Here is a 25,012-nt window from a genome sequence, read left to right on the forward strand (position 1 = left end):
TCTCTCAAAGATAAATAAACTTTAAAAAAAAATTTTTTTTTTAACGTGTTATTTTATTTTTTAAGAGACAGAGAAGGACAGAGCACGAGCAGGGGAGGGACAGAGAGAGAGAGAGAGAGACACAGCATCGGAAACAGGCACCAGGCTCTGAGCTGTCAGCAGGGAGCCCACCACGGGGCTTGAACTCATGAACTGCGAGATCATGACCTGAGCCAAAGTCAGACATTTAACCGACTGAGCCACCCAGGCGCCCCATAAATAAACATTTTTTAAAAAAGAAACAAAATCCAGTAAGTGTGTTAAACAGAGCAAGTAAATGTCATGTGACTATATACATGTGTCATGTGTATAGAGGATATCATTACAGAAGTCATCCAGTAATTTGAAAACTGCTTCCAGGAAAGAAGTAAAAACTTAAGCAAAGACATGGGGTGCCTGGGTGGCGCAGTCGGTTAAGCGTCCGACTTCAGCCAGGTCACGATCTCGCGGTCCGTGAGTTCGAGCCCCGCGTCAGGCTCTGGGCTGATGGCTCGGAGCCTGGAGCCTGTTTCCGATTCTGTGTCTCCCTCCCTCTCTGCCCCTCCCCCGTTCATGCTCTGTCTCTGTCTGTCCCAAAAAAAAAAAAAAAAAACTTAAGCAAAGACAGACCCAGGAGTATGAGGTTCTGCCTTAAGGAAGGAGTAATTGAATAATTGTTACTTCTGTCTAAAAAAGAACAGTACTATTATGCTTCCCTTTTGCGTGTGCCAGGAGACTAATAAATTCTGTCCATTTCTTTGAAAGGTAAAGGTTTTTGCTGTACTGTTTATTTTTTTTAATTTTTTTAAATGTTTTTATTTATTTTTGAGACAGAGACAGAGCATGAATGGGGGAGGGGCAGAAAGAGAGAGGGAGACACAGAATCGGAAGCAGGCTCCAGGCTCTGAGCCATCAGCCCAGAGCCCGACGCGGGGCTCGAACTCACGGACCGTGAGATCGTGACCTGAGCTGGAAGTCGGACGCTTAACCGACTGAGCCACCCAGGCGCCCCTTTGCTGTACTGTTTAAAAATAGGTAATTATAGGGGCGTCTGGGTGGCTCAGTCAGTTGGGTGTCCAACTTCACCTCAGGTCATGATCTCACGGTTCGTGAGTTTGAGCCCTGCATGGGGCTCTGTGCTGACAGCTCAGAGCTTGGAGCCCGCTTCAGATTCTGTGTGTCATTCGCTCTCCGCCCCTCCCTGCCCTTGTGCTCCGTCTCTCCCTCTCAAAAAATAAATGTAAAAATAATAAATAAATAAATAAATAAATAAATAAATAAATAAAACAAAAATAGGTAATTATACATGTGGCAGTAAACTCAGGACATAAGTTTTGTAAGTACTTTTTTTTTTTCTAACCGAACTGCCTTTGAGAGATGTTGAGCTAATTTTCATTTCCATTATCAGTACACAGGGCTGTATGATTCTTCCACATTCCCACTGACACAGTGTATTATCAAATAATTTCTCAAAATCGTCAATTTTTATCTTTGCCTTTTTTGCTACATTTAAGGATCTTTTTATAATGGTAATTGTTTTTGTTTCTCTCTCCCATATTTTTAGCTTTCTGAAGCAATGCTGCTATTCTTTCCTAGAATTTTTTTAAATTTATTTTTGAGAGAGAGTGAGCGCACCTGTGTGCGTGCTCGAGGGGGAGAGGGGTGGAGGGAGAGAGAGAAAGAGTCTTAAGTAGCCTCCCTGCCCAGCACAGAGCCCGATGCAAGGCTCCACCTCACAACCGTGAGATCATGACCTGAGCCGAAATCAAGAGTCAGATGCTGACCCAGCTGAGCCATCCAGGAGCCCCACTCTTCCTACAGTTTTAAACCTTAGGTTGCTTATTATGATGAGTGATCCAGCATAATCCAACAGATGCAGTTCTGTGTTCCCCCTTTATCTCTTGACTGTCGCCAACTGTGCCCTCGAAACTTCTCACTAACCTGACTGCTCTACCACGGAGAAATTTTACCTGTTTTGATCTCTACATCAGTGCGACCACACAGTGTGTACTCTTCTTGTGTCTGGCTTCTTTCCTTTTGCACTGTCATGTTAAGTGTAGCACTGGTTTATTCCTTCTGTGTACCGGGTAGAGTGCTCTTGTATGAAAAAACTACAGTGTATTTATCCATTCTGGTGTTTGTGTACATTTGGTTTTCCATTTTGGAGCTATTAACAAACAGTATTGTTTTGAACACACGTACACACGTGTACATGTACACATCTAGTGTATGCATTAGCAGTAACGTATGTATTTCTGCCGAGCATATATCCTGTGACCCAGCAGTTTATTCTTGATGTGAGGGTATTTCTTTTCTCATTCCCCTTCAAAAGGGTGCGGTAGCTTGCGAAGGAAAATACCGATCCTTAGTGTGTTACATGTGCCTTCCTTGGAGAAGTCACAAAAGGGAAAATCGATCTCAAAGCTATGAACTCGCAGCTTCAAATAATAACTGCAGTTTAGTGAGTCCTTTCTATGTGCTAAGTGTTTCGTATACATTATTTCATTTAATCCTTATACGAAACTTAAATAGCTACTCTTCTTGCCGTTTTATAGCTGAGGATACTAAGACTTAGAGGCATTAAATTACCTGTCCACCATCACATGGCCAGTATGTAGCATAATAGTATCTTTGATTCCATAATCTTAACTAATATATTATCCTGCATCTGTAAGTTAAGTGTAGGCATTTAGAGGTTCTAGGATGAGACAACAGCAAAGGAACTACTTCCCTACCCACTTCCTCTCCCCATCAAGCATGAAGAGCGTCACTTTCAGCAACCCTCGTGCTCACAGTCAGCTCACATACCTCAGAGTTTTGAAGCCTGTGATGAACTTTATTATTCGGAAAACAAATGACCAAAGTAACACAGGTCACAACATTTTTTATTTGAAAACACTGTGTTTTTTCCTCTAGAAAAAACGTAGTGAGATTCCGTGTTACTGGGAAAATCAGCCAATGGGATGCCAGAAGCTGAACTGCGCTTTCCATCACAACAGAGGACGTTACGTTGATGGCCTTTTCCTACCTCCAAGCAAAAGTGAGATGTGTTTTTAGTTTTAAAAGAATAGTTACTATTTAATGAACACCTGCTGTGTACAGTATATAGAGTATTTTACATACGTGGCCTTTTAGTCCTGCAAGAGAACAGTTTTATTTCCACCTTATAGATGAGGGAGCTGAACTCTTCTTTAAGGTTAAATGACTTATACCTAGATAGCCCTGCTCACAAACCAGTAAGTATCATAAGCTTTTGTCGCCAAAAGCCATGCTGCCTCACAAATATTTCTCGGCATGACAGTTTAGATTACGATAGCTTCATTTCCCATTTTCTTATCAGACCCAATGAGTTTTCCAAAAGAAACTTGATTCTCCAGGCCAGGGTTCGACAGAACTGGCCCCCCACCTGTTTTATAAAATAACCTTCTATTGGAAGGAAGCCATGCCCATTCATTCACATATTTTCTATGGCCAGATTTTATGCTCCTGCTGCAGAGTTGAATAGTTGAGACACAGCCGTCTGCAAAGCCTGAAATACTTACTGTCCAACTGTTTACAGAAAGGGTTTGCCAACCCTGCTTAGGTGATTAAAATTTGATGGGGCGCCTGGGTGGCGCAGTCGGTTAAGCGTCCGACTTCAGCCAGGTCACGATCTCGCGGTCCGTGAGTTCGAGCCCCGCGTCGGGCTCTGGGCTGATGGCTCGGAGCCTGGAGCCTGTTTCCGATTCTGTGTCTCCCTCTCTCTCTGCCCCTCCCCCGTTCATGCTCTGTCTCTCTCTGTCCTAAAAATAAATAAAAAACGTTGAAAAAAAAAAATTAAAAAAAAAAAAATTTGATGGCTACACATTTTGGCCCCCGTTTAAGAGAAAAAAGTGGCTTTGCTCCTCTCTGGTTTGGTTCAGAAGTGTTATATCTACTGTCTCTTATTTGCTGAGCAAAAAGCCTCAAATTTCAGTATTAAATGTCTAGAATTTGCAACCAGTTTTATACGTCTAGCCTCCAGATTAATCTGTGTTTTGAACACCTACTTTGAGTGTGTTTATGTACAGTGAGGAGTTACTAGCTAAAAGCCCTGTTTTCCCTCCCTGGGAGTGTGCAACTTAAGTGTGAAAATGGGGAAATCGGGTATAAAAGGACATAAGTGCTCATAAGGAAAGTGCACCAAACTTCTATGCGGTTGGAGATTTTTTGATGAAGTGGGACTTTATCTTCTATTTTTAACTTCTGACTGATGTTGTGTATCTAGCTGTGCTCCCCAGTGTGCCTGAGTCACCAGAAGAGGAAGTGAAGGCTAACCAGCTCACAGTTCAACAGAACAAACTGTCTGTCCAGTCTAATCCCTCCCCCCAGCTGCGAAGTGTCATGAAAGTAGAAAGTTCGGAAAATGTTCCCAGCCCCACCCATCCACCAGTTGTAATCAATGCTGCAGATGATGATGAAGATGATGATGGTGAGTTTTCAGCTCTTCCTTTAAGGCAAATAAGTGACTGGGGGTCATTTAGTGAGTTAGAAATCAGAATTAGAGCCTGTTGTTAATTGTACATTTGCCTTACCTGTTGATACATAGATCAGTTTTCGGAGGAAGGCGATGAAAGCAAAACGCCCATCCTGCAACCAACTCCCGAAGCTCACAATGGATTACGAGCAGCTTCTGCCCGCAAACCTGGGGTCAGTTTGAAGCAAGGTAAGAAGAGGCCGTCTTGTTGCTGGTGCCTGCTCATGAGTCTTGCAGTGCTGTTGAATATGCCCGAACTCTTCTAAATAACTTGGGAATGGATCACGATCACCGCCACCTCTCTCTCCTCCACCCCCACTGTACGCACAAGCGGATTTACACATACTTTCTCTTATTTGTCCAGAAAACATTTGCCTGCTTGCTGTGCTCAAATAAAACACAGAGGGCGTGAGGTGTTCTTTCCTCATGTGGTTTCTGTTTGGGTTTCTCAGGTGAATGTTTGAATTTTGGAATAAAAACCCTTGAGGAAATTAAGTCAAAGAAAATGAAGGAAAAATCCAAGAAGCAAGGTGGTAAGTCATCAGTTTTGACACGGGTGGTCGGATTTTACTACAGGAGAATAACAAGAACCTTCTGATGAGGACACTTGGCAGCAGCCAGAATGAGCACATGTGGTCTGTTTGAAGTTAAGCACAGACTTCTTGAAATCAGGGCGGCTTTTTTAACTCAGAGCTAGACGTGGACAACAGTGTACTGGGAAGAACTGCTCTGTCTTGAGAAAGACAACTCCAAAGAATGGCATATAAATCACACTAAGGCGAGGAAAAACTTTATTTTGAGTTGTTTGAATTCTTCTCAGGAGCTGTTGTCTTCTAGAGCTTGCCTCAGCCTGGTTGGCCTATATTTCCAACCCTAAAAACTACAGATCCAGTGTGAAAAGTAGTATTTAGAGAGGATCAAATGGTTGGTTCTAAGTACTCCGTTGCTAAGGCTTGTTCTTGGAGTTGTGTTTTGCAGATGATTAAAAGACAGATTTTAAAAGGTTGAGTTGACACACTTGGTGGCTGGCGTGCTTCTGAGGTTAACTTTAGGAGCTAGCCTTCTTGGTAAATAAAAGTAGATTCAGTGCCTGAGTCGCTGGAAACAATTTTATATTTTATTTTTACATTGTGACCAAGGCAGAGAAGAAATAGGGATTCTCTCCCCTCTCTTGCCCCACCCTAATTCACCAAAGGCAACTAGGTTTGCCTATACAAGACTGGCCCATAGTCCTCCAGTGGTCTGTGTTGAACTTAACTGGTCACAAAAACAAAATTTCTTGGCTTGTAATGGCTTTATTTTTTCCTAAATTATTTGCTGCTCTCTGACTTGCTTTATTCAGAAGGTTCTTCCGGAGTTTCCAGTCTTTTACTCGAACCTCAGCCCATTCCTGGTCCTGAAAAAGAGAATGTCCGGACAGTAGTGAGGACAGTAACTCTTTCCAGCAAACAAGGTGAGATATAGGTCGGTCTGGGTTGAGAGTTGTCAGGCTACTACTACCATATAACTGAAAGAGCTAAGTCCTAGGGTGTAGTGTACCTTCGATGGATTTGCAGGAAGACTTTAGTATGTTGGTCACATATAAGGATGAGAAGAAAAATCAGTGCCTTTGACTCTTACTTATAAAAGGTTAAAATTCTTATTCAAGCAGCTCTCACATTTATGTATGTTTCATTTTTACATTTACCATTTATCTGTATCCATTCAACAAATTTATTGACTGCCCATTGTGAGTAAAGAACTATAATAAAGTCTTTAAGCTGTAGAAAAATGGAAGTCTTTTCTCTTAATAGTTTTAAATGTGGTAAGAAATAATGACCTAAGTAAGTGTAGCGTAGATACATTTAAATGTGCTATTGAAACAACAAAGAATTAGAAGAAAGAGAGCTCACTTCTTGCTGGTAATCAAAGTTCTGGACAACGGTTAGCAATGGAGTAGACTGTGGTTTCATTGAGCGTATCGAGGTGCACAAGCAAAAAGAAGAGCTTGGGTTTTATAATCAGTTGGTCAGAACACAGCCTGTGTTCATATGCTTGGCTACTGTTAGAATTAGGACTGTGTTATTAATTCCCTTTGGGCTGCGCATTTGGCTATTTAAATTATTATTTAATAGGGCACCTGGATGGCTCAGTCAGCTAAGCACCCGACTCTTTGTTTTGACTTAGAGGTCATGATCCCATGATTCATGAGTTCGAGCCCCTCGTCAGGCGCTATGTTGACAGCACAGTCTGCTTGGGATCCTCTCTCTCTCCCTCTCTCTCTGCCCTTCCCCTGCTCTCACTCTCAAATAAATAAACTTTTAAAAAAATTATTTAATAGGGGCGCCTGGGTGGCTCAGTTGGTTAAGCGGCCGACTTCGGCTCGGGTCATGATCTCCCACTCTGTGAGTTCGAGCCCCGCGTCGGGCTCTGTGCTGACAGCTCAGAGCCTGGAGCCTGTTTCAGATTCTGTGTCTCCCTCTCTCTGACCCTTCCCTGTTCATGCTCTGTCTCTCCCTGTCTCAAAAATAAATAAAACGTTTAAAAAAAAAAAATATTTAACAGGTTAAATCTTTTTTTCCCAATGAGATATAGTCTTTTTTTTTTTTAATAATTAATTTATTTTTTAATTCCGGTGAGATATAGTCTTAATACTGAGACCTGACTTTCAAGAGACTTCCTGGGTGGACTTATCAGAGCATACGTTGTAACCCATTATTAGTTACTGAATACAGAAAAATTGACTAATGGTAGAGAAATCCTGTTTTTGCCATTTCAGGAGAAGAACCCTTGGTAAGATTGAGTCTAACCGAGAGACTGGGAAAACGAAAATTTTCAGTAGGTGAGATAAATTTGGGGCAGATCCTTTGTGGTTTTCTGTTTGTGCATTAACGTGATATGTCCTCTAGAACTCCCTTTGCATGAATGTCCTGTCGATACTGATTTGCTGGTCCTTCTGAATTCTTGGCTGCAAGAACTTACAGAATTTCTTGATGTTTTTCACGTATGCGTTAATACCTTTTATTGATTACAGAAATTTGTAGTGTTACAATTTAGACTATAACCAGCTTTTTAGAAGGTACTGTGTTGAAAAAACAGTAAAGAAGATATCTCTTTGTTTCTATGGACAGATTGGAACTTGGGTTTTTTAGCTAAAAAATACAACTTTTTATTTAAATGTCAGCGTACATGTAAACTTTGTGATTTTATGGTTTCACATTTAAATTACAAATGAGAATGGAGAGAAAAATCCTACCTTGTGTCTCGTCTCTCCAGTTTCTAATGGGACCCTGCAAAGATGATACCTTCAGTCGGGCAACCTGAAAAACAACTTTCAGCTGGTGACACGTAGACACCTTGTGTAGAGCAGTACAAGACAGCAAACCAGGGGGCGGGAAACCTGGTTCAGGTCTTGGCTCCATCACTAACTGGCGACTTCAGTAACCTACAGAATCTTCCATAACCTTAGATTTCTTATCTAGAAGAGAGGGCTATTTAGTCTTCAGAGTCTTCATGTCACAGGAAAATGTAATGATTGCTTTGCTCGTCACCTAATCATCACAGGTGCATTTAACCCCAGATAGGCCTAGAATTCAGCAGTTGGCCAAATAAGATTTTTGTTTGTACGTGTTTTTGTTTTTGTTTTTTTTCCCACATATTCCTAATTCTGAATTTTGGCCTTAATCAGGGCTTATCATTCAGGGCCATTTGTAGTTTTAGTCTATTATTTGGTAGGTGTTGATTTGTGTGTTCTAATTTTTTGTTCCTTATTTTTTCTTTCTGCTACCTTTGTATTCTCTAACACTGAATTCTAAGGAAGCTAGTGAATGAACACACCATATAAACGCAGAAAACTTAACAATTATTCTGTTTTGTCTGTTTGCTTATAGTTCTTTACCTTGTTGAAGATGGATTTAAACTCTTAAACTAAGTTCTGTCTGTTTGTAGGTGGTGACAGCGATCCTCCATTAAAGCGTAGCCTTGCACAGAGGTTAGGGAAGAAAATTGAAGCTACAGAAACAAACACTGACAAAGCACCAAAGAAAGGTACCTTCATTCTAATACACGTGTGCGTGTGTGCATGCGTGCGTGTGTGTGCATGTGTGTGTAATCATGACGCTTCTCTCTTGTAATGTTATCAAGGATGGTTTGTATTTTTTGTGGTGGTTGTTCAGGTAAATCAGATTATCTTGTGTCTGTATTCAACAACAAACATTTGAGTGTTTACTCTGCTAGATTCTAGGTAGATGCCACTGGATAAAATAAATACCATCACAGTCCTCAGAAGTTTATAGTATAATGGCAGATGGGAATATTTCTATATATTGTGATAAATTCTGTGACAGAAAAAGTACACGGTGTTGGGCACCTGGGTACCTCAATCGGTTATGTGTCCGACTCCTGCCTCCCACACACCCCCATATAAAGCTTTTTAAGCCATTGTAGAGCCTTTGGGCTTAGTAGCAATCCATGGGAAGGTTATGAAGGAGAATCAAAAGCTCAGATACGCATTTTAGAACCATCACCCTGCCTAAAATACGGAGTAAGATTAGAAGGAGACAAGAATGCTGTCCAGAATATTAGTTAGCAGGATGTTAAAATAATCTGGAAGAGAGGAGTTAGTGGCATAGATGTAGTGGTCCTGGAAGTTGGTATGGAGAGATATGGACTAACTTGAGGATGTTTGGGAGTTAGAGTGATTACCTAGTTGAAGTTCTATTTATGGAAAGAAATCAAGGTTGGAATTTTTTTTTCCTTTTATGACTTAGCAATGAAACATTGGTGTTAATTACTAAAGAAAAAAATCTTTTTTTTGTGTTTAGTTTTAACTTCTCTCTCTTTTTTTAATGTTTATTTTTGAGAGAGAGAGAGCATGAGCAGGGAGGGGCAGAGAGAAAAAGGGACAGGAAATCTGTAGTGGGCTCTGCAATGACAGCACAGAGCCTGATGCGGGGCTTGAACTCAACGAACCGCAAGACCATGAGCTGAGCCAAAGTTGGACGCTTAACCAACTGAGGCACCCTCCAAGAGGCTTTGATGAGTAGCTGTTCTTATTTAGAGTCTTCCTTGCATTCTCAGAGCGAGTAGAAGTTATTCTTTTTCTATGCAGCTATATCCTTTTTCTCCTGGCCTATTGATCATATTGAAAATTTTCATAACTAAGAAGCCTATTTTAAAATAGATTTGAGGGGCACCTGGGTGGCTCAGTCATTTGAGCATCCAACTTCAGCTCAGGTCATAATCTCACTATCCATGAGTTCGAGACCCCCGCCGGGCTCTGTGCTGACAGCTCAGAGCCTGGAGCCTGCTTCGGATTCTGTGTCTCCCTCTCTCTCTGCCCCTCCCCCACTCATGCCCTCTCTCTCTCTCTCTCTCTCTCTCTCTCTCTCCCTCTCTCCCTCTCTCCCTCTCTCCCTCTCTCCCTCTCTCCCTCTCTCCCCCTCCCCCCCCGTCAGAAATAAATAAACATTAAAAAAACCTTTTTTTTAAATAAGTAAAATAGATTTGAGGGATGGGAGCCTTTTGATGCCACTAAGACTTTAGAAGGCTGTACAATAACAAAATTATTTCCCTGAATTCAGTAGTTTTTGCTTTTCAGATCTAAGAAAAAAAATTTTTAAGCTTTCTGGAATACTTTAGGGAATTCATGATTCACATAGGTCTGTTTTGTGGAAAAGAAAAATTTTAAGATCTTAAGAGGGTTTTTTGTTTATTTTTTAAGAATTTGCATTAAAAGAGAAGCATAAGCCCAATTTGTAAACTTTGGGGGGAAAAGTTCTGGGGCGCCTGGGTGGCTCAGTCAAGTGTCCAACTCTTGATTTCAGCTCTGGTAATGATCCCAACATCATGGGATCAAGCCCTGTGTCAGGCTCTGCATGGAGAATGGAGCCTGCTTAAGATTCTCTCTCCCTCTTGCCCACTCACGTGCACATGCTCTCTCTCTAAATTAAAAAATAATAGTAATAATAATAATGAAGAAAAAAGTCTGGGTTCAACTTTTTTTTTTTCTCTTTTCTTTACAGTTCACGTTTCCAAGTCTCTGAAGGAGCGATTAGGCATGTCAGCTGGTCCAAACAGTGAGGAGGCAGCAGGTAAGTGAACTCTAAAACCAGCTTCTGTTGTTTTTTTTTTCCTTGCCGTAACAAATCTAAGTAATTAATTACTCACTGGTATGAATCCTCTTCTTAAAAGATGGCAAAATCATTAGTTCACCATAGCATTAGTAGTAGGAAACTGGAAACCACCTAAATAGCCAACAAAAAGAAATCCAGTTCAATTAAGGTAGTTAGTTATGTACTAACGTAATTATTGTCATAAGTCATGCTTTAACAATAATGATGTGGAAAATTTCTCACATTATATTGAATGAAGAAAGGTTACAAAAGAACACATAGTGCTTTTGACTTTTTGATGTAGGGTAGGAACCTTATTTTATGGGAGTGATGAAATTTATTTTCTTATTCTAGAAACTTATTCTCGGGAGTAGCATCCATATATATGAGATGACTCCAGTTTTGTAAAGATAAAAGTATATGCCTACAAAGAACACTGCAAAAAATACACCAAAATATTAACATTTGTTTTATTTGGGTGTTGAGGTTTTAAGTATTTTAATTTTCTTCCTTATATTGAGATTTTAATTTTTAAGTAATCTCTACACCCAACATGGGACTCAAACCCACAACCCTGAGATCAAGAGACACATGCTTCACTAGCTGAGCCACCCATAATTTTTAAACCTTTTAAATTTCAAAGTCTAACTACTTAGCATATACATGTATACAGTTTAATGAATAGTAAAATGAATATGTACTCTAGCCCTTCAGCTTTTTTATACATTGCTAGATTCAGTTTGATGTTTGGTTGTTTTTTGTTTTGTTTTGTTTTGTTTTTTAAGTACTCTCTGTACCCAAAGTCGGGCTCAAACTCTCAACCCAGAGAGCAGGAGTTGCACACTCTACTGAGTCAGCCAGGCGCTCCTCACTTTGATGCTTTTTAGTTTTTATATGTGTTTATGAATCGTGTTGGCCTGTGCTCTTTTTTCATACTGTCTTCATCTGGTTTGTGTGTTAAGATTTTGCCAGCATCATAAAAAGGGAGTCTGATGTCAAACATTATTACCCTCGTAAAGAACCTGAATTTATTCTTCAGAAACTTTTAGTTGGGATTTTCTTTACCCTTCCCTACTATGCTGTGACTTTAGTACGGTGGCTCTAAACGTGGAACTTTTTGTTCATTCAGATCAGTATTCAGGTGGGCCCTTCAAATCTAAGGACTTACCTTTTTTTAGTTCTAGAAAACATTCTTCCAGTTTCTTTGAGTATGCCTTTCCCACCCTTCTTTTTAGTTTTCTCTTTGTGGAATTCTTACTAGACAGAGGTTGGAACTTTTGGACATAGGCCTCTCATGTCTTTTAATCTTGTCTTCATATTCTCCATTCCTTTGGGTTTTGGGGTTTTGCCTCACCTTCTATGGTCTTTGCTTGGCTTTATTTTCTAGGTCAGGAATATAGTAAATATTTTAGGCTTTGCAAAGGTTTGTGGTCTCCATTGCAACTACTCCACCCTGCCGTTGTGGTGTGAAAGCAGCCTTGTACAATATGTAAATGCGTCCGTGCAGCTATGTTCTAATAAAGTTGTATTTATAAAATTGAGATCATGGCCACATTGGGCCCAGCAACTATAGTTTGTTAAACCTGTTCTAGATGGCTGATTTTTGACCAGGTTGGTGGGTTTTTTTTTTATTAGTTCCTTCTGTTGTATTTATTTTTGCACTTGGGTTTTTGTTTTCCAACACCCTTTTTTGGTTCTCTGGTTTCTCCGTCCTTTACAGCCTGATTTCAGGCTGCTCTGGAGTTTCTAATTTGAACCTTTTAAAAAATGTGTGAGTATATTATTTGGTCATCTTCATCGCTTCTCTCTATTTTGGTTCACTGTTTTTTTTAATTTATTCTTTTAATTTTAGAGAGTGCACAAGCAGAGAGAGGGGAGAGGAAGAGAGAATCTTAAGCAGGCTCCACGCTCAGTGCAGAGCCAGACATAGGGCTCTGTCCCCCAACGCTGGGATCATGACCTAAGCCCAAATCAAGAGTCAGACACTCAACCAACTGAGCCATCCACCCAGGCGTCTCTGGTTCACTTTTAATGTTACTGCTTTTTCATAGCTGTAAGTTCCTAGCCTGGGTTTCCTGTGTGGGTTCTAACCAACTTGTCCTCAGGTGATCCTCCCTCCTGACTGGGAGACACAAGTAAGGTCCGCCTAAGTGGGGAAGGTGTACTGAAAGGCAGTTGTGTGGGTTGCAGGCTAGAAGACTGGGGGCTCATACCATTGCCGCAGTAAGAAGTTTCTTTACTTTCAGAGCACAGCCACTTTCTTTCCTTCCCTAGCTGTACTTTTTCTTCTTGTCCCCTGTTCTTTTTCTGCTTGTCATTTGTTTCATCTTCTCCCTTCAGCCCCGACCTCCTAATATGCTCCCCGCCCCAGCGGATTCTCCTCGTTTTAGGGAGCAGTTCTCAGGAGAAGGTCATGACTGGTCCAGCTGTTCTATAAGTCATCCTTAAATTTCTTTTTTCCTTTTTTTTTTTTAAGTTTCATCATGAAAGTGCCTTTTTTTTTTTTTAAGTTTATTTATTTTGAGAGAGAGAGCGTGTGAGCGTGAAAGCAGGAGGGTTAGAGAGAGAGGGAGAGACAGAATCCCAAGTAGACCTCACACTGTCAGCACAGAGCCCAATGTGGGGCTCAATCTCACAAGCCTTGAGATGATGACCTGAGCTGAAACCAAGAGTCGGATGCTTAACTGACTAAGCCATCCAGTTGCCTCCCATCCTTACGTTTCTACCCACTGTTGCTTTTCCTGCTAGTTTGGCGGGTTTTCTTTGGCTCTGCTGGGAAGAACAGATCTCACTCCTACAGTTTTTTTTTGTTCTTTTTCTGTTTTTCTGTAAATTCAGACAGCTGCTGTCTTATCTCAGAAATCCCTCAAGATTTATGCTCTGCCAGTGGTAGCCTTGTTTTCCAGCACTGTGGATTTCTTCTACTTTTATTATCTTCTCTGTTGTTTTGATAAAATGTTGGTAGAGTGGGGAAACAAGGTGTTCATGTCCCCGTTTACACGCTCCCTTGGAGTGGTAATTCTGAGATCAGCCCACTGTCTTCAAATGGAAGAATTTGTATTCGAGAAACCTAAGGAAGTGATTCAGTATCTGTTTGAGTGCTGTCTATGTACAGCTACTGTACTGACATATTTCAGATAACTATAGCCCCTTTTCATGAAGTATCTATCTGGTGTGGTTGGAAATGCACACACTTGAAGTACTGTGTGAGCAGTGCTGTGATCAGAGAAATCAGCTAGATTGGAGGGTGCCAGGTTCTAAACTGAACTCAGTTAAAACTAACTAGGCAGCAGGAGAATGAGACCAGTAGGGAATATTCTGTGTAGAAGGGACGGCACATTCAAAGGTTCAAAAGGTGAAACCAAGTGTGATGTGTTTAAGGTTGTTAAAGGATATTTTTGGGTTTTGATCTTGCATGAAGAGCTGTCATTCACTTATCAAATGTGTGTGTACAGCCTCCAAATTTTCCCACATTACATCATTCTTTCTTTATTTTAGCCCTTCAGTAGTGAGGACAGGCGTATCTGTCAGTGTGAATTTGCTCTTCAAACGGATGTAGAATGATGAATGTGTCATTAAAAATAGCTCTTTGGGGGCATGCCACTCTCTGAGCCTTTCCCATTTCTCTTCTGTCTTGGACCCGTCTCACCTCCTTTTCATCCTTCACATATCACTTAAATATTACTTCCTCTGAAAAGCTTCCCTTCACCGGTTCCTGGGCAGAGGTTGGGGTTCTTGCTGTCTGCTCCTATGTATTAGCATCACACTTCCTGTATCAGATTGTCATTGTAGGGGCGCCTGGCTGGCTAAGTCCTTAGGGGAGGGAGTGTGACTCTTGATCTCAGGGTCATGAGTTCAAGCCCCCGTGTTAGGTGTAGAGCTTATTACTTAAAAAACAACAACATACCACAACGTTATTATCACACTTTGTTGTTGCCTGTTTGGTCTCTCAGACTTTAAATTACATGTGGGTAGATACTGTGTTTTGCTTACCGTTCTTTTTCTGGCACGGTGTCCAGCACATGTTTAGGTCTATAAATGAATGGAAGAATTCGTTCATTACTAGTTTGGTGAGATTTACAATGACAGATTTCTCCAGCTAGTAAGTGGCTTTGAGGTTCTTCGGGAATAAGCTTCTGAATAGAACTCTAACAAATCAGTAATTTTTGCCACCTAAGAGTTTTCCTTGAGGGCCACTTCCTGAAACTTGGAGTATTCTGAAACTGAAAATGAGACTAATAATACTTTGATCATTTTAATTACCTGCCTAAATGATAACTACTCTATTAGGACTCTGTCCTGATCCAAGAACAGAAAGATCGTAAGTTGTTAAGAGATAAACTCCAAATACAGTGACTTGTTTTTCCCCCATGAAAACAGAGAGAGTTACTAAAGTTGGTGAGATTCACGTGAAGACATTAGAAGAAATTCTTCTTGAAAAAGCTAGTCAGAAACGTGGAGAATTACAACCTAAACTCAAGACAGACGGACCCTCAAAAGCCGATGATTCTACTTTAGGAACAAGAAGCCCCTCCACTATCCGAATCAAAACCTTCTCTGAGGTCTTGGCAGAAAAGAAACATCGGCAGCAGGAAGCAGAGAGACAAAAGAACAAAAAGGATGTAACTTGCATCAAGCTGAAGGCCGACAGCGAAATGAAAAAAACGGTGGTTTTGCCGCCTCTAGTCATCAGCAAAGTGCCCTCGGAGGAGCCCGCGGGGAGAAGCAAGTCTATGCAGGAAGTGCACATCAAGACGCTGGAGGAGATTAAGCAGGAGAAGGCGCTGCGGGGGCAGCAGAGCTCAGAGAGCAGCATCGCTTCCCAGCAGCAACCCGAGGCCGCCCCCGGGGCAAGGCGGCTTCTCCGAATCACAAAGAAACCAGGTAAGGACGCAGTTCGGTCTGTGGTGCCATTTCCCATTTCCCCAGGTCGTGTGTCGGAGGGCGGTGGTGCGCGCCGTGTTCGTAGGAGTTCTGCCAGAACTGTACTCCGATAACCGAAGACCACTGGATCCCATGAAGTTAAGCTGTTCCTTTACAGGAGCGCTCTGTAGACCTTTGATATTTTAATGCATTTCTAAGCTTTATGAGGATGATGGGCTTTATCTACAATTTTAGTCGTCCTATCTTATCTTTATTTTTATGAAGAAAAGTTTTGCTTTAATCTGTTACTGAAGTTGCAGCCTAAGTGAGAGAATTGATGATGTGTTTAATGTGAATATAGGTATAAAAGAAGAGAAGAAACTTCAAGAAGGAAGCGAAGTGGTTTCTCAGAGCACTGGTACTAGAACAGAGGCTAAAGAGGTGAGTTTATTTTAGATCATGGTATAGTTTTGTTCATGGCAAGCAAAGGCCAAATGAATGGTAAAATGTGCCTTTTAGTTTTAGCATAATAAATTTCTATGTAACGTTTCACTGATAAGTTAGGGAAACAAGCTTTCACTGTGCTTATAATTTTCTGTGAGGGTTTTCTGTACTTCTGTGTATATCCGTGTTCTCTACCCCTTTAAAGTTGTTTTTAATTGGCCGCTTAATATTTTTTTAATGTTTATTTTGAGAGAGAGAGTGTGGGAGAGCTCACACAAGCGGGGGAGGTGGGGCGGGTAGAGGATCTGACGCTGGCTCCATGTTGACAGCAGAGAGCCTAATGAGGGGCTCTCACTCATGAACTGCAAGATCACGACCTGAGCCAAAGTCGGATGCTTGACCAACCGAGCCACAGGCACCCCCATTTAATATTTTAAAAAAATTGTTTTTAATGTTTATTTTTGAGAGAGAGAGAGTGTGATCCGGGGAGGGGCAGAGAGAGAGAGAGAGAGAGAGAGAGAGAGAGAGAGAGAGAGAGAGAGAGAGAGAGAGAGAGAGAGAGAGAGAGAGAGGAACAGAATCTGAAGCAGGCTCCAGCTCTGAGCTGTCAGCACAGAGCCCGGTGCAGGGCTCGAACCCACAAACCATGAGATCATGACCTGAACCGAAGTCGGGCGCCTAACTGACTGAGCCACCCATTTAATATTTTTTAAATTAAGCATAATGTCACCCATTGTACAAAACTTGGGAACTTTTCTTTTTTTAATAAAGAATAATGCTTATAATTCCACAACTCAGATGTAGTAACCATTAGGTGTCTTCATGGATTTCTTGCAAGCCTTTTGTTTATATACACATGTATATGTGAACTTGTTCAGTGTTTAACTCATGTTTAGAAAATGGTTGAGGGGGCTCCTGGGTGGCTCAGTTGGTTAAGCATCTGACTCTTGATTTTGGCTCATGTCACATGATCTCACAGTTTATGGGTTTGAGCCCCGCATTGGACTGACAGCACAGAACTTGCTTGGAATTCTCTGTCTCTCTCTCTCTGTCTCTGTCTCTGTCTCTCTCTGTCTCTCTTGCCCCTCCCCCACTCTATTTCTCAAAAATAAACATTAAAAAAATAAAGTAATTGAGAACTCTACAGTGTATCATTTTGCAGCCTGCTTTAATTATGCTGTATTCATAATTCTTCAAGACATTAGTTGGCCACATAATAGAACATAATGTTCTATTATGTCAATATAGTCTGTTTCTGGACATGTAGATGTAGTTTTATACAGTTAAGAGGATGAATATCATTGAACATAAATCTTTGTGCCAGTGTCTGATTAGGAGGCGTTTGTAGTTGACTTAGGGTCAAGATCATCTATCCTATAACATTGGGGTTTTTGTTGTTCCACACATTTTTTTTTTTAATGTTTGTTTATTTTGAGAAAGAGCTTGCAGACACATGCACGGGGGAGGGACAGAGAGAGGGGGAGAGAGAGAATCCCAATCAGGTTCCGTGCTGTCAGCACAGAGTCCGATGCAGGGCCTAGTCCCACCAATCAGGAAATCATGACCTGAGTGGAAATCAAGAGTCGGTCGCTTAACTGACTGAGCCACCCAGGTGTCCCTTGTTCCATGTATCTTTAACGTTCATCTTCAGCTTGGCATTTTCCGTTTAATATCAGCTCTTGTGTTCTAGATCACGTCAAACTCTGCTAGACTTAGAGGTCAGCCTAGTAACTTATAAATAAGATTTTCTTAATTGAAATAAAATTGGCATAGTATTATATTAGTTTCAGCTTTAGTTTTTTTTCTTTGGAACAAGTTTTTTGTTTTGTTTTTTTTAAAGATTTAAATTTTGGGGTGCCTGGGTGGCTCAGTTGGATCTGACTCTTGGGCATGAGTTCAAGCCCCACGTTGGGCTCTGTGCTGGGTGTGAAGCCTACTTTTAGATACATAGATAGATAGATAGATAAAGATTTTATTTTTAAGTAACCTGTATACCAATGTGGGGCTCAAACTCACAGCCCTGAGATCAAGAGTTGCATGTTCTACTAGCTGAGCCAGCCAGGTGCCCTAAGTTTTTTGGTTTTTGTTTTTTTGTTTTTGTTTTTGAGATCTAAAGAAAGCCTGGTAACTTACAAATAATAATTATCATGCAGATTGTTGGGGGTACTAAGTTTTCAAATCTGTCATTTAAATTTATCCACAGGCTTCAGAAGAGACCACGGGAGTTGGCATCCCTAAAATTCAAGCCAAGAGATGTGAGACCATGAGAGAGAAGCACATGCAGAAACAATTGGAGAGGGGAACGACGCAGAAGGAAAAATCAGTTTTGACACCCCTTCGGGGAGATGTAGACTCCTGCAACACTCAGATAGCAGAGAAGGCCCTGCTCGCGGCTGCGCCAGGCATCACACGGCACCTGACAAAGCGGCTGCCCACAAAGTCGTCCCAAAAAGCAGAGGTAGAAACCTCAGGAATTGGGGACTCAATATTGAATGTGAAATGTGCAGCACAGACCTTGGAAAAAAGGGGTAAAGGTGAGTGGTTTTGCTAAAGTGTGTTGCTTTAGGATTTCACAATTACCGAGTTTCTAGTAACTCCTGACAACAGTTGAGTCAGATTCCGGTTGTGTTGTATGCTGGTCACACAGGTGGAGAGTAGGATTTTTGATAATTCTATTTAAAATAAAGACAAAACTAGAGGAGTTCCTTTCTCAGAATTTAAAGTTGCTGTTAGAGGTGCCTGACTCAGTCGGTTGAGCGGTCGACTTCGACTCAGGCCGTGATCTCACGGGCTGTGGGTTCGAGCCCCACATTGGGCTCCGTGCTGACAGCGCAGAGTCTGCTTGAGATTCTCTCTCTCTCAAAATCAGTTAATAAACTGAAAAAAAAAAAAAAGGAGAGAAAGAGCTTTATCTAAAGCTCACTTCGGCAGCACGTGACTAAAATTGGGACGCTGCAGAGAAGACTAGCATGGCCCCCAGGCAAGGCTGGCATGCAGATTCGTGAAGGATTGCATATTTTTAAACAAGTCATGGGACGTACCATAGTTAACTACTACTGTGTTGCAGGGGCACCTGGGTGGCTCAGGTGGTTAAGCGTCCAACTTCAGCTCAGGTCATGATCTCACGATTCATGGGTTCGAGCCCCGCAAAGGGCTCCCTGCTGACAGCCTGGAGCCCGCTTCAGGTTCTGTGTCTCCGTCTCTCTCCGCCCCTCCCCCACTTTTACTCTCTCTCTTAAAAAATGAATAAACGTTAGAAAACAAAATTAAAAAAAAAAAACAAAAAAAACCGTATTGCATATTTGAAAGTTGCCAGGAGAGTAGATCCTAAAAGTTCTCACACACAAAAAATTGTAACTGTGTATGTACTAAGTAGACTTACCATGGCCGTCATACGATCACAGTATATTGAATCATTATGTTGTATGCCTTAAGCTAATATAATGTTAATATGTCAGTTACATCTCCGTGGGGGAAAAAGCTTTCTGTGGTGTATCTTTCCTCTGGTTTTGAAGAAGGAAAACACCAGGGAATGGAAGAACAGCAAATTCAAGAGCCACTGGAAGGGATTATTTGAGTATACATCTACATTATGCCCACATGTATAGTGCAGATCGTTCATGGATTATTTTCATTTTGGGGTGTGTGTGTTATTTCCAGTATTGTGAAGGAAGGTCGATATTCTAAATTATTCTCCACGTAAAAGAGGAATTATTCTAGTTCTTAATCAGATATTTTCTGTCCCTTGTAGCTAAACCCAAAGTCAACGTGAAGCCATCTGTCGTTAAAGTGGTCTCATCCCCCAAGTTGGCCCCCAAGCGCAAGGCGGCGGAGGTGCACCCTGCTGTCATTGCAGCTGTGAAGCCACTCGGCTCCAGCAGCGTCCTACAGGAAAGCGCCACCAGGAAAGCAGCTGTGGTAAGCGTGGATCCAACTCGATGCTGCTGTGAGCGATGTGGGAGGAAAGCCGGGAGAAGAGCTCTGCCAGCTCCCTGCCTCTGCCGCTTCTGCCATTGCCTCCGCATCTTGGTAGTTTAGGTTGTTACCGTAGTCTCCCATCTATAAGCACACCTTTGTGGGGTGGCAGAATGGGATTTTTTTTTTAAAGCGAATTCTTGGGCAGCAAGATATTTTGCCTGTTTCGGCACTCAACCTTGGGACTATTTATTCTTGGATTTCCAGAATAATAACCAAGATTCTGAGAAAGTGGCAAAAGAACATGAGTATGTTCAAATAAAAAAAGCCTGCCTCCCACTGAATCGCCTTACTTTTCCTTTTGTAGGCTGTCGTCCCACTCCTCTCTGAGGACAAGTCAGTCGCTCTGCCTGAGACAGAAAAACCCAGAGACAGGTAATGCTTGCGATTCTTCCTAAGCAGACTTTAGGCCACTCTTCTTATTTATGCTCTGGAGAATAACGCTGCTTAATAAACATTTGAACATTGCCGATTTAGCCACGTCTAAGTAAATGTAAGCTTCCAGTTAATCGCAAGAAAACATGATACTCAGGGTTGCTGTTCTCCTTTGGTGCCATTGTTCATATATTGACTATATTATTTTTTTTTGATGTTTTAAATATCTGTTTGAATTCCGCTTCTTTAAAGGATGAAAATGCTTTGTCCCAAATCAGTAAAACAGTTCTGTGTTACGTTTTTTATCAGAAACAGCTCTTTGCTAACTCTTCGTGTTCCTGAGACATTCAGTGGGCGGGACCATTGAATGGTGGGACCATTCAGCCAACCACTGACAAGGCAGTTTTCTAATAATCTTTTGGGGTTTTCTCTTACAGTCTTGCGCTGCCTCCGGTCCAGTCCTCTTCTGATCCCTCCCCACCGGAAGTATCTGGCCCTTCTTCATCCCAGGTGGCTACCAAAACTCGCCGACTCAGCTCTGCCTCAACAGGAAAGCCCCCGCTTTCAGTGGAGGATGATTTTGAGAAACTAATATGGGAGATTTCAGGAGGCAAATTAGAAGCTGAGATCGACTTGGATCCTGGGAAAGATGAAGATGACCTTCTGCTTGAGCTGTCAGAGATGATTGATAGCTGAAGGCGGTAGAACACTTAAAACAAAAAAAAAAAAAAACACGAAAAACAAAAAACTGGACTTAGTTTCATCTATTATAACATTTACCCAAGATGATCATTTCTTTAGTCTAGAATTTGCCCCGTATCAGAAGTATACCTCCGAATTACCTGTCCTGGATTCCTTGGGGTCAGATTTTTAAAGTCCCTTGATAACCATTGTCCATCCGATGCCATTGTCTAGCATCTATAAGAAAAATGTCTTGTCTTACACCTCTCCACAAAAAAACTGAGAGGGAGATCCAAGTCGAAGGGTGCGAGAGAACTTAGTGACTCCTTGAGGTGTTTGTCAGTTTGGGCTTTTTTCCCCTTTGCTGTATATTTCTTTTATGTCTTGTCTTAATGTACTTAATGTTACCTGAGTTTGAAAAGGATGAAGACAGCTGCTGCCATTAAGGACCAAATTTCACACTACCACTAAACAAAAAATCCACTCAGTCTGTGTTAAATCGTATGTCTTTTTAAAGGTATTTGGAGATCCAACTAAGCTTTAGAGAGGGCTGAGCAGCTCAGAAAGCTTGTAATCTGGACATAACTTTTTCAACCTGATTTTCATGCTTCTGCTGCTCTGTAAGCCTCTAAAGAGCAATAGCTAATTTATTATTACTGTAATTTTTTAAGGCTTTAAAGTGCCTCAGGGGTCCTCTGAAACTAATTTTCTATTTCTGGGATTCCCTGGATTCTTAACAAGAGATGGTGACAGAATGATTAGAGAAATTCTTTTTTTAGCATGAAAGTTGTCCCTTCTCTTCTTCAGTACTTGCCTCCTACTGGCATTGAATTATCACAGGGATAAAAATTGGTTAATTTTTTATTTCTAACTCTCCCAGCAAACTCGTCTCGCCCAGTATTTATTTGGTACTCGTTAACCGCCAGGGGGAAAAAAAATGGAACTCCTCCAAGCTGCCAATATTTATCTACGAACTGTAGCAGTACGCCGAACCGTACTGTAGCAGGGATTATTGTGATGCTCTGGGGGTGTATTGTATACCTTCCAGTTCTCTTCATTTCGGAATTGAATTTTCTTTTCTTGATGTCGGTCTCCTTCGTATCACCTCAAGGTTTAGACGTGTGAAGGAACAAGCGTGATGGGGAGAAGAGTCTTAAAAGGAGACATGTTGTACATAATCGGAAGGAAGAGGAAAGGAGGACTTGTCCATTTTGATACTTTGCTGTGGGTGGCCAGTTTGTTTCTCATAGGGAAATCTGACCCACCTGTCGTGTTGGCTCCTAAGGAACTGCTGTTGTAAGCGGCTCATCAAGAGTTGAACTTCATGTAGCCTTGTTGGGAATATGGAAAAGGAAGAAAGCCACAGGACTGCCCATTCAGTCTTGGGAAGATCTGGATGATTCTGCACAAGCAAAAATGACTTGAAACTTATGTATAGACACCTCTCTACCAATCCTTCTTCAGCTGACTGAATGTTGTATAATAGCCCTTCTCCAAAGCAGGGGTGGAATGTTCTGGTTTCACCACAGATTTTCTACTCATTTCATTTTTGGAATCAGCTTAAAGATTCCAGGTCCCTTTTGTATATAACCTTTATTCTTTTGCTTTTTTAAAAATAATTTTGTTTCATATTTAAAGTCCTTGTATTAGTCAATGATTCATGTTCAGCATTATTTGAACCATTTGCCATTACAAGAAAGAGAAATACTTATTTGTGTTTTAAATAAAGCCGGTGTAGGAAAGTCTGGACCTTGTGAGTCAAGCGGTCATACGTCACTTCAGCCTAGGGTCTGTCTCGATAGGGGCCCCAGTCAGAACGTCGTTGGCCTCTTGTTTAAATGCTCCAATTTCACAGATGACTGTGTTGCTTTAGAAAACTCTCACAAGGACGTATTGCCAAACTTACAAGTATGCTCAGTTTTAGCTGCGTAGGGTTGCCCAACATTAATTGAATTGAGTTCCATTATCATTGTAACTCAAATAATGCCGTTTGTTTTTTTTAGAGAGGGTTTAGAAATGATCTTAACTGGGTTCCATTAAGAATTTTCGAGCATGAAAAAAATTTTTTTTTCAAGCATGAGGTCCTAAAAATTTCAGACAAGTTTTTTCATATAATATGCCAATTTTTTGGTCAAGGGAATACACATAAGTTTGTTACCAGAGAACATAGATTTTTTCTAATAGTCTAAAAGTAGTTCCAACAAGTCCAATCAACTTTTCACAAATAGCAAACAGATTGTGTGTTGAGGTTCGAGTGATGATGGTTTGCAGTTTTAACAGAAGAGGGCCCAAATGTTGCAGAGTTTGGCCACAGCCAGAAATTTCAAGATAGGCCCCAGCCATCTGACTTCATTCAACCTTAATTACCCCGTTTAAGGGCCTGTCTCCAACTACGGTCACATTCTGAGCTGCCGTTGGGGAATAGGTAGAATTTCAACATAGGAGTTTCAGGGGGCACACTTCAGCCCATGACAAAAGGCATAAAATAAGTGGCCAGATGAATGCAAAAGCTCTTGAGCCGTATCAGGGGCTGCTGATCTTTGCTAGACTGCCCCTGGCTTTGCAACCCCACTCTTAGGAATGCTCATTCGTCCTAGTCATTCAGCAAGCTGTGAGGCTTCTGGTGGAGACGCAGGGAAGTTGAGCTGAGAGGAAGGATGCTGTTGACTATTGAGGCCTGGAGCTGACTCTTCACTCAGGGTGTGTTTCTCTGGACCAGTGTTTCTCAAGCCCACTTTGCAGACACTTGGGGAGCATTGTGAAAATCTCAGCGTTTTCCAACAACATTACGATTAGCTGTAATTGAAAACATTAGTTGTAATTTAAAAAGGGAAACAGGTTTCATAGTACTTTCCACTATTTAATGAATTGATAGAGTTGGTGATACAGTTGACCCTTGGACAACACTGGTTTGAACTGCACAGGCCCACTTACACATGTTTTGTTTTGTTTTTGTTTTTTTTTTGAGTTGACAGCGAAAGCTACGTGGCATTTATTTACAGATGCCCGCCCCGGTCTTCAATGGACCCATGAGAAGGCCACTGATGCAGAGATTGAACCTGCTGCCCTTCCTGGGGAGGCCTCCGGGGCCCTCCGTGGCCTCGGGGAGCCCCAGGACTGGGCAGGGTGGCTGGTCGCCCTGTGTCCCTACAAGGTAGGTTGAGCTGGGGGCCGCTAGCAGGCAGGAGACTGGGCTGAAGCAGAGGCCCAAAGAGCAAGGACGTTACTGCAGAGGGAGCCCTGGCCACAGAGTCCTCTGTGCACTGGGCTCGGGGAGGCAGCTGCTGGTGGCCACGGGCCCGTGGTACACCTCCAGGTGGTTGGGGCAGATGTATTGTGCACTCAGGCCCTTGTGGCCAGCCACAGGTTCCCCCCCCCCCCCAACCACCACCACCGGTGGCTACCCCTGCTAAACCAAGGCCACCAGGCTGCAGAATATCACTATGCCGGGGCCAGCCTGCCACCACCCTATCCCCTCCTAGCCTAGCCAGCCTATACTCTGGGTGTTTTCAGTGAATGTATGCACAGTACTGTAAGTGTATTTTCTCTTTCTGGTGACTTTCTTCTTTTTTTCTTTCTTACAACTTGCTTAACATCTCCTTTTCTCCAGCTTATTTTAAGAATTCAGTATATAATACATAAAACAGAGAAAATATGTGTTAATAGACTATTCACGTTATCAGCAAAGCTTCCCGTCGACAGCAGGCTATTAGTAGTTAAGCTTCAGGGGAGTAAAAAGTTATACACAGAGTTTTCACTGCACGGTGGGGCTGAGGTGTTGGCACCTCTAACTCTGACATTGTTCAAGGATCAACTGTATATTCATTTACAATTACCAAAATTGAAAACGTATTAAGGGTATACAATAAAAAATTCTCCTTCCTACTCCTGCCCCAGCTACCCAGTTCTCCTCCAAAACCAACGTTATCAGTTGGTATTCTTCCAGAGAGATCTTAGGTATATATATATATATATATATATATGCATATATATATATATATATATGCATATATATATACATATATGCATACATATGCATATATATGCAAATATATATGCAAATACATTT

General features: G+C 41.6%; 1 protein-coding gene and 1 non-coding gene across 12 annotated transcripts in view; both read left to right on the forward strand.

Moving 5' to 3' along the window:
* Positions 1 to 22,692, forward strand: part of ZC3H11A (zinc finger CCCH-type containing 11A) — a 45,402-nt gene extending 22,710 nt beyond the window's left edge. For all 11 annotated transcript variants that reach the window (XM_042975368.1, XM_042975365.1, XM_042975367.1 and 8 more), the window contains 14 exons: positions 2,935 to 3,058; positions 4,265 to 4,468; positions 4,586 to 4,702; positions 4,966 to 5,046; positions 5,856 to 5,966; positions 7,272 to 7,334; positions 8,441 to 8,539; positions 10,516 to 10,584; positions 14,986 to 15,489; positions 15,830 to 15,909; positions 18,116 to 18,446; positions 19,664 to 19,830; positions 20,195 to 20,262; positions 20,700 to 22,692. In XM_042975368.1, the coding sequence (XP_042831302.1) occupies positions 2,935 to 3,058; positions 4,265 to 4,468; positions 4,586 to 4,702; positions 4,966 to 5,046; positions 5,856 to 5,966; positions 7,272 to 7,334; positions 8,441 to 8,539; positions 10,516 to 10,584; positions 14,986 to 15,489; positions 15,830 to 15,909; positions 18,116 to 18,446; positions 19,664 to 19,830; positions 20,195 to 20,262; positions 20,700 to 20,958 (2,277 nt within the window). In that variant the 3' untranslated portion in view covers positions 20,959 to 22,692. The remainder of the gene's footprint in view (positions 1 to 2,934; positions 3,059 to 4,264; positions 4,469 to 4,585; positions 4,703 to 4,965; positions 5,047 to 5,855; positions 5,967 to 7,271; positions 7,335 to 8,440; positions 8,540 to 10,515; positions 10,585 to 14,985; positions 15,490 to 15,829; positions 15,910 to 18,115; positions 18,447 to 19,663; positions 19,831 to 20,194; positions 20,263 to 20,699) is intronic.
* On the forward strand, positions 18,830 to 18,933 carry LOC122236038. Its single transcript, XR_006214247.1, has one exon. It is a non-coding gene; the product is annotated as a U6 spliceosomal RNA (small nuclear RNA).
* Positions 22,693 to 25,012: the final 2,320 nt, after the last annotated feature.

Source organism: Panthera tigris, chromosome F3 (assembly GCF_018350195.1).
Source record: "Panthera tigris isolate Pti1 chromosome F3, P.tigris_Pti1_mat1.1, whole genome shotgun sequence".
NCBI lineage: Eukaryota > Metazoa > Chordata > Mammalia > Carnivora > Felidae > Panthera > Panthera tigris.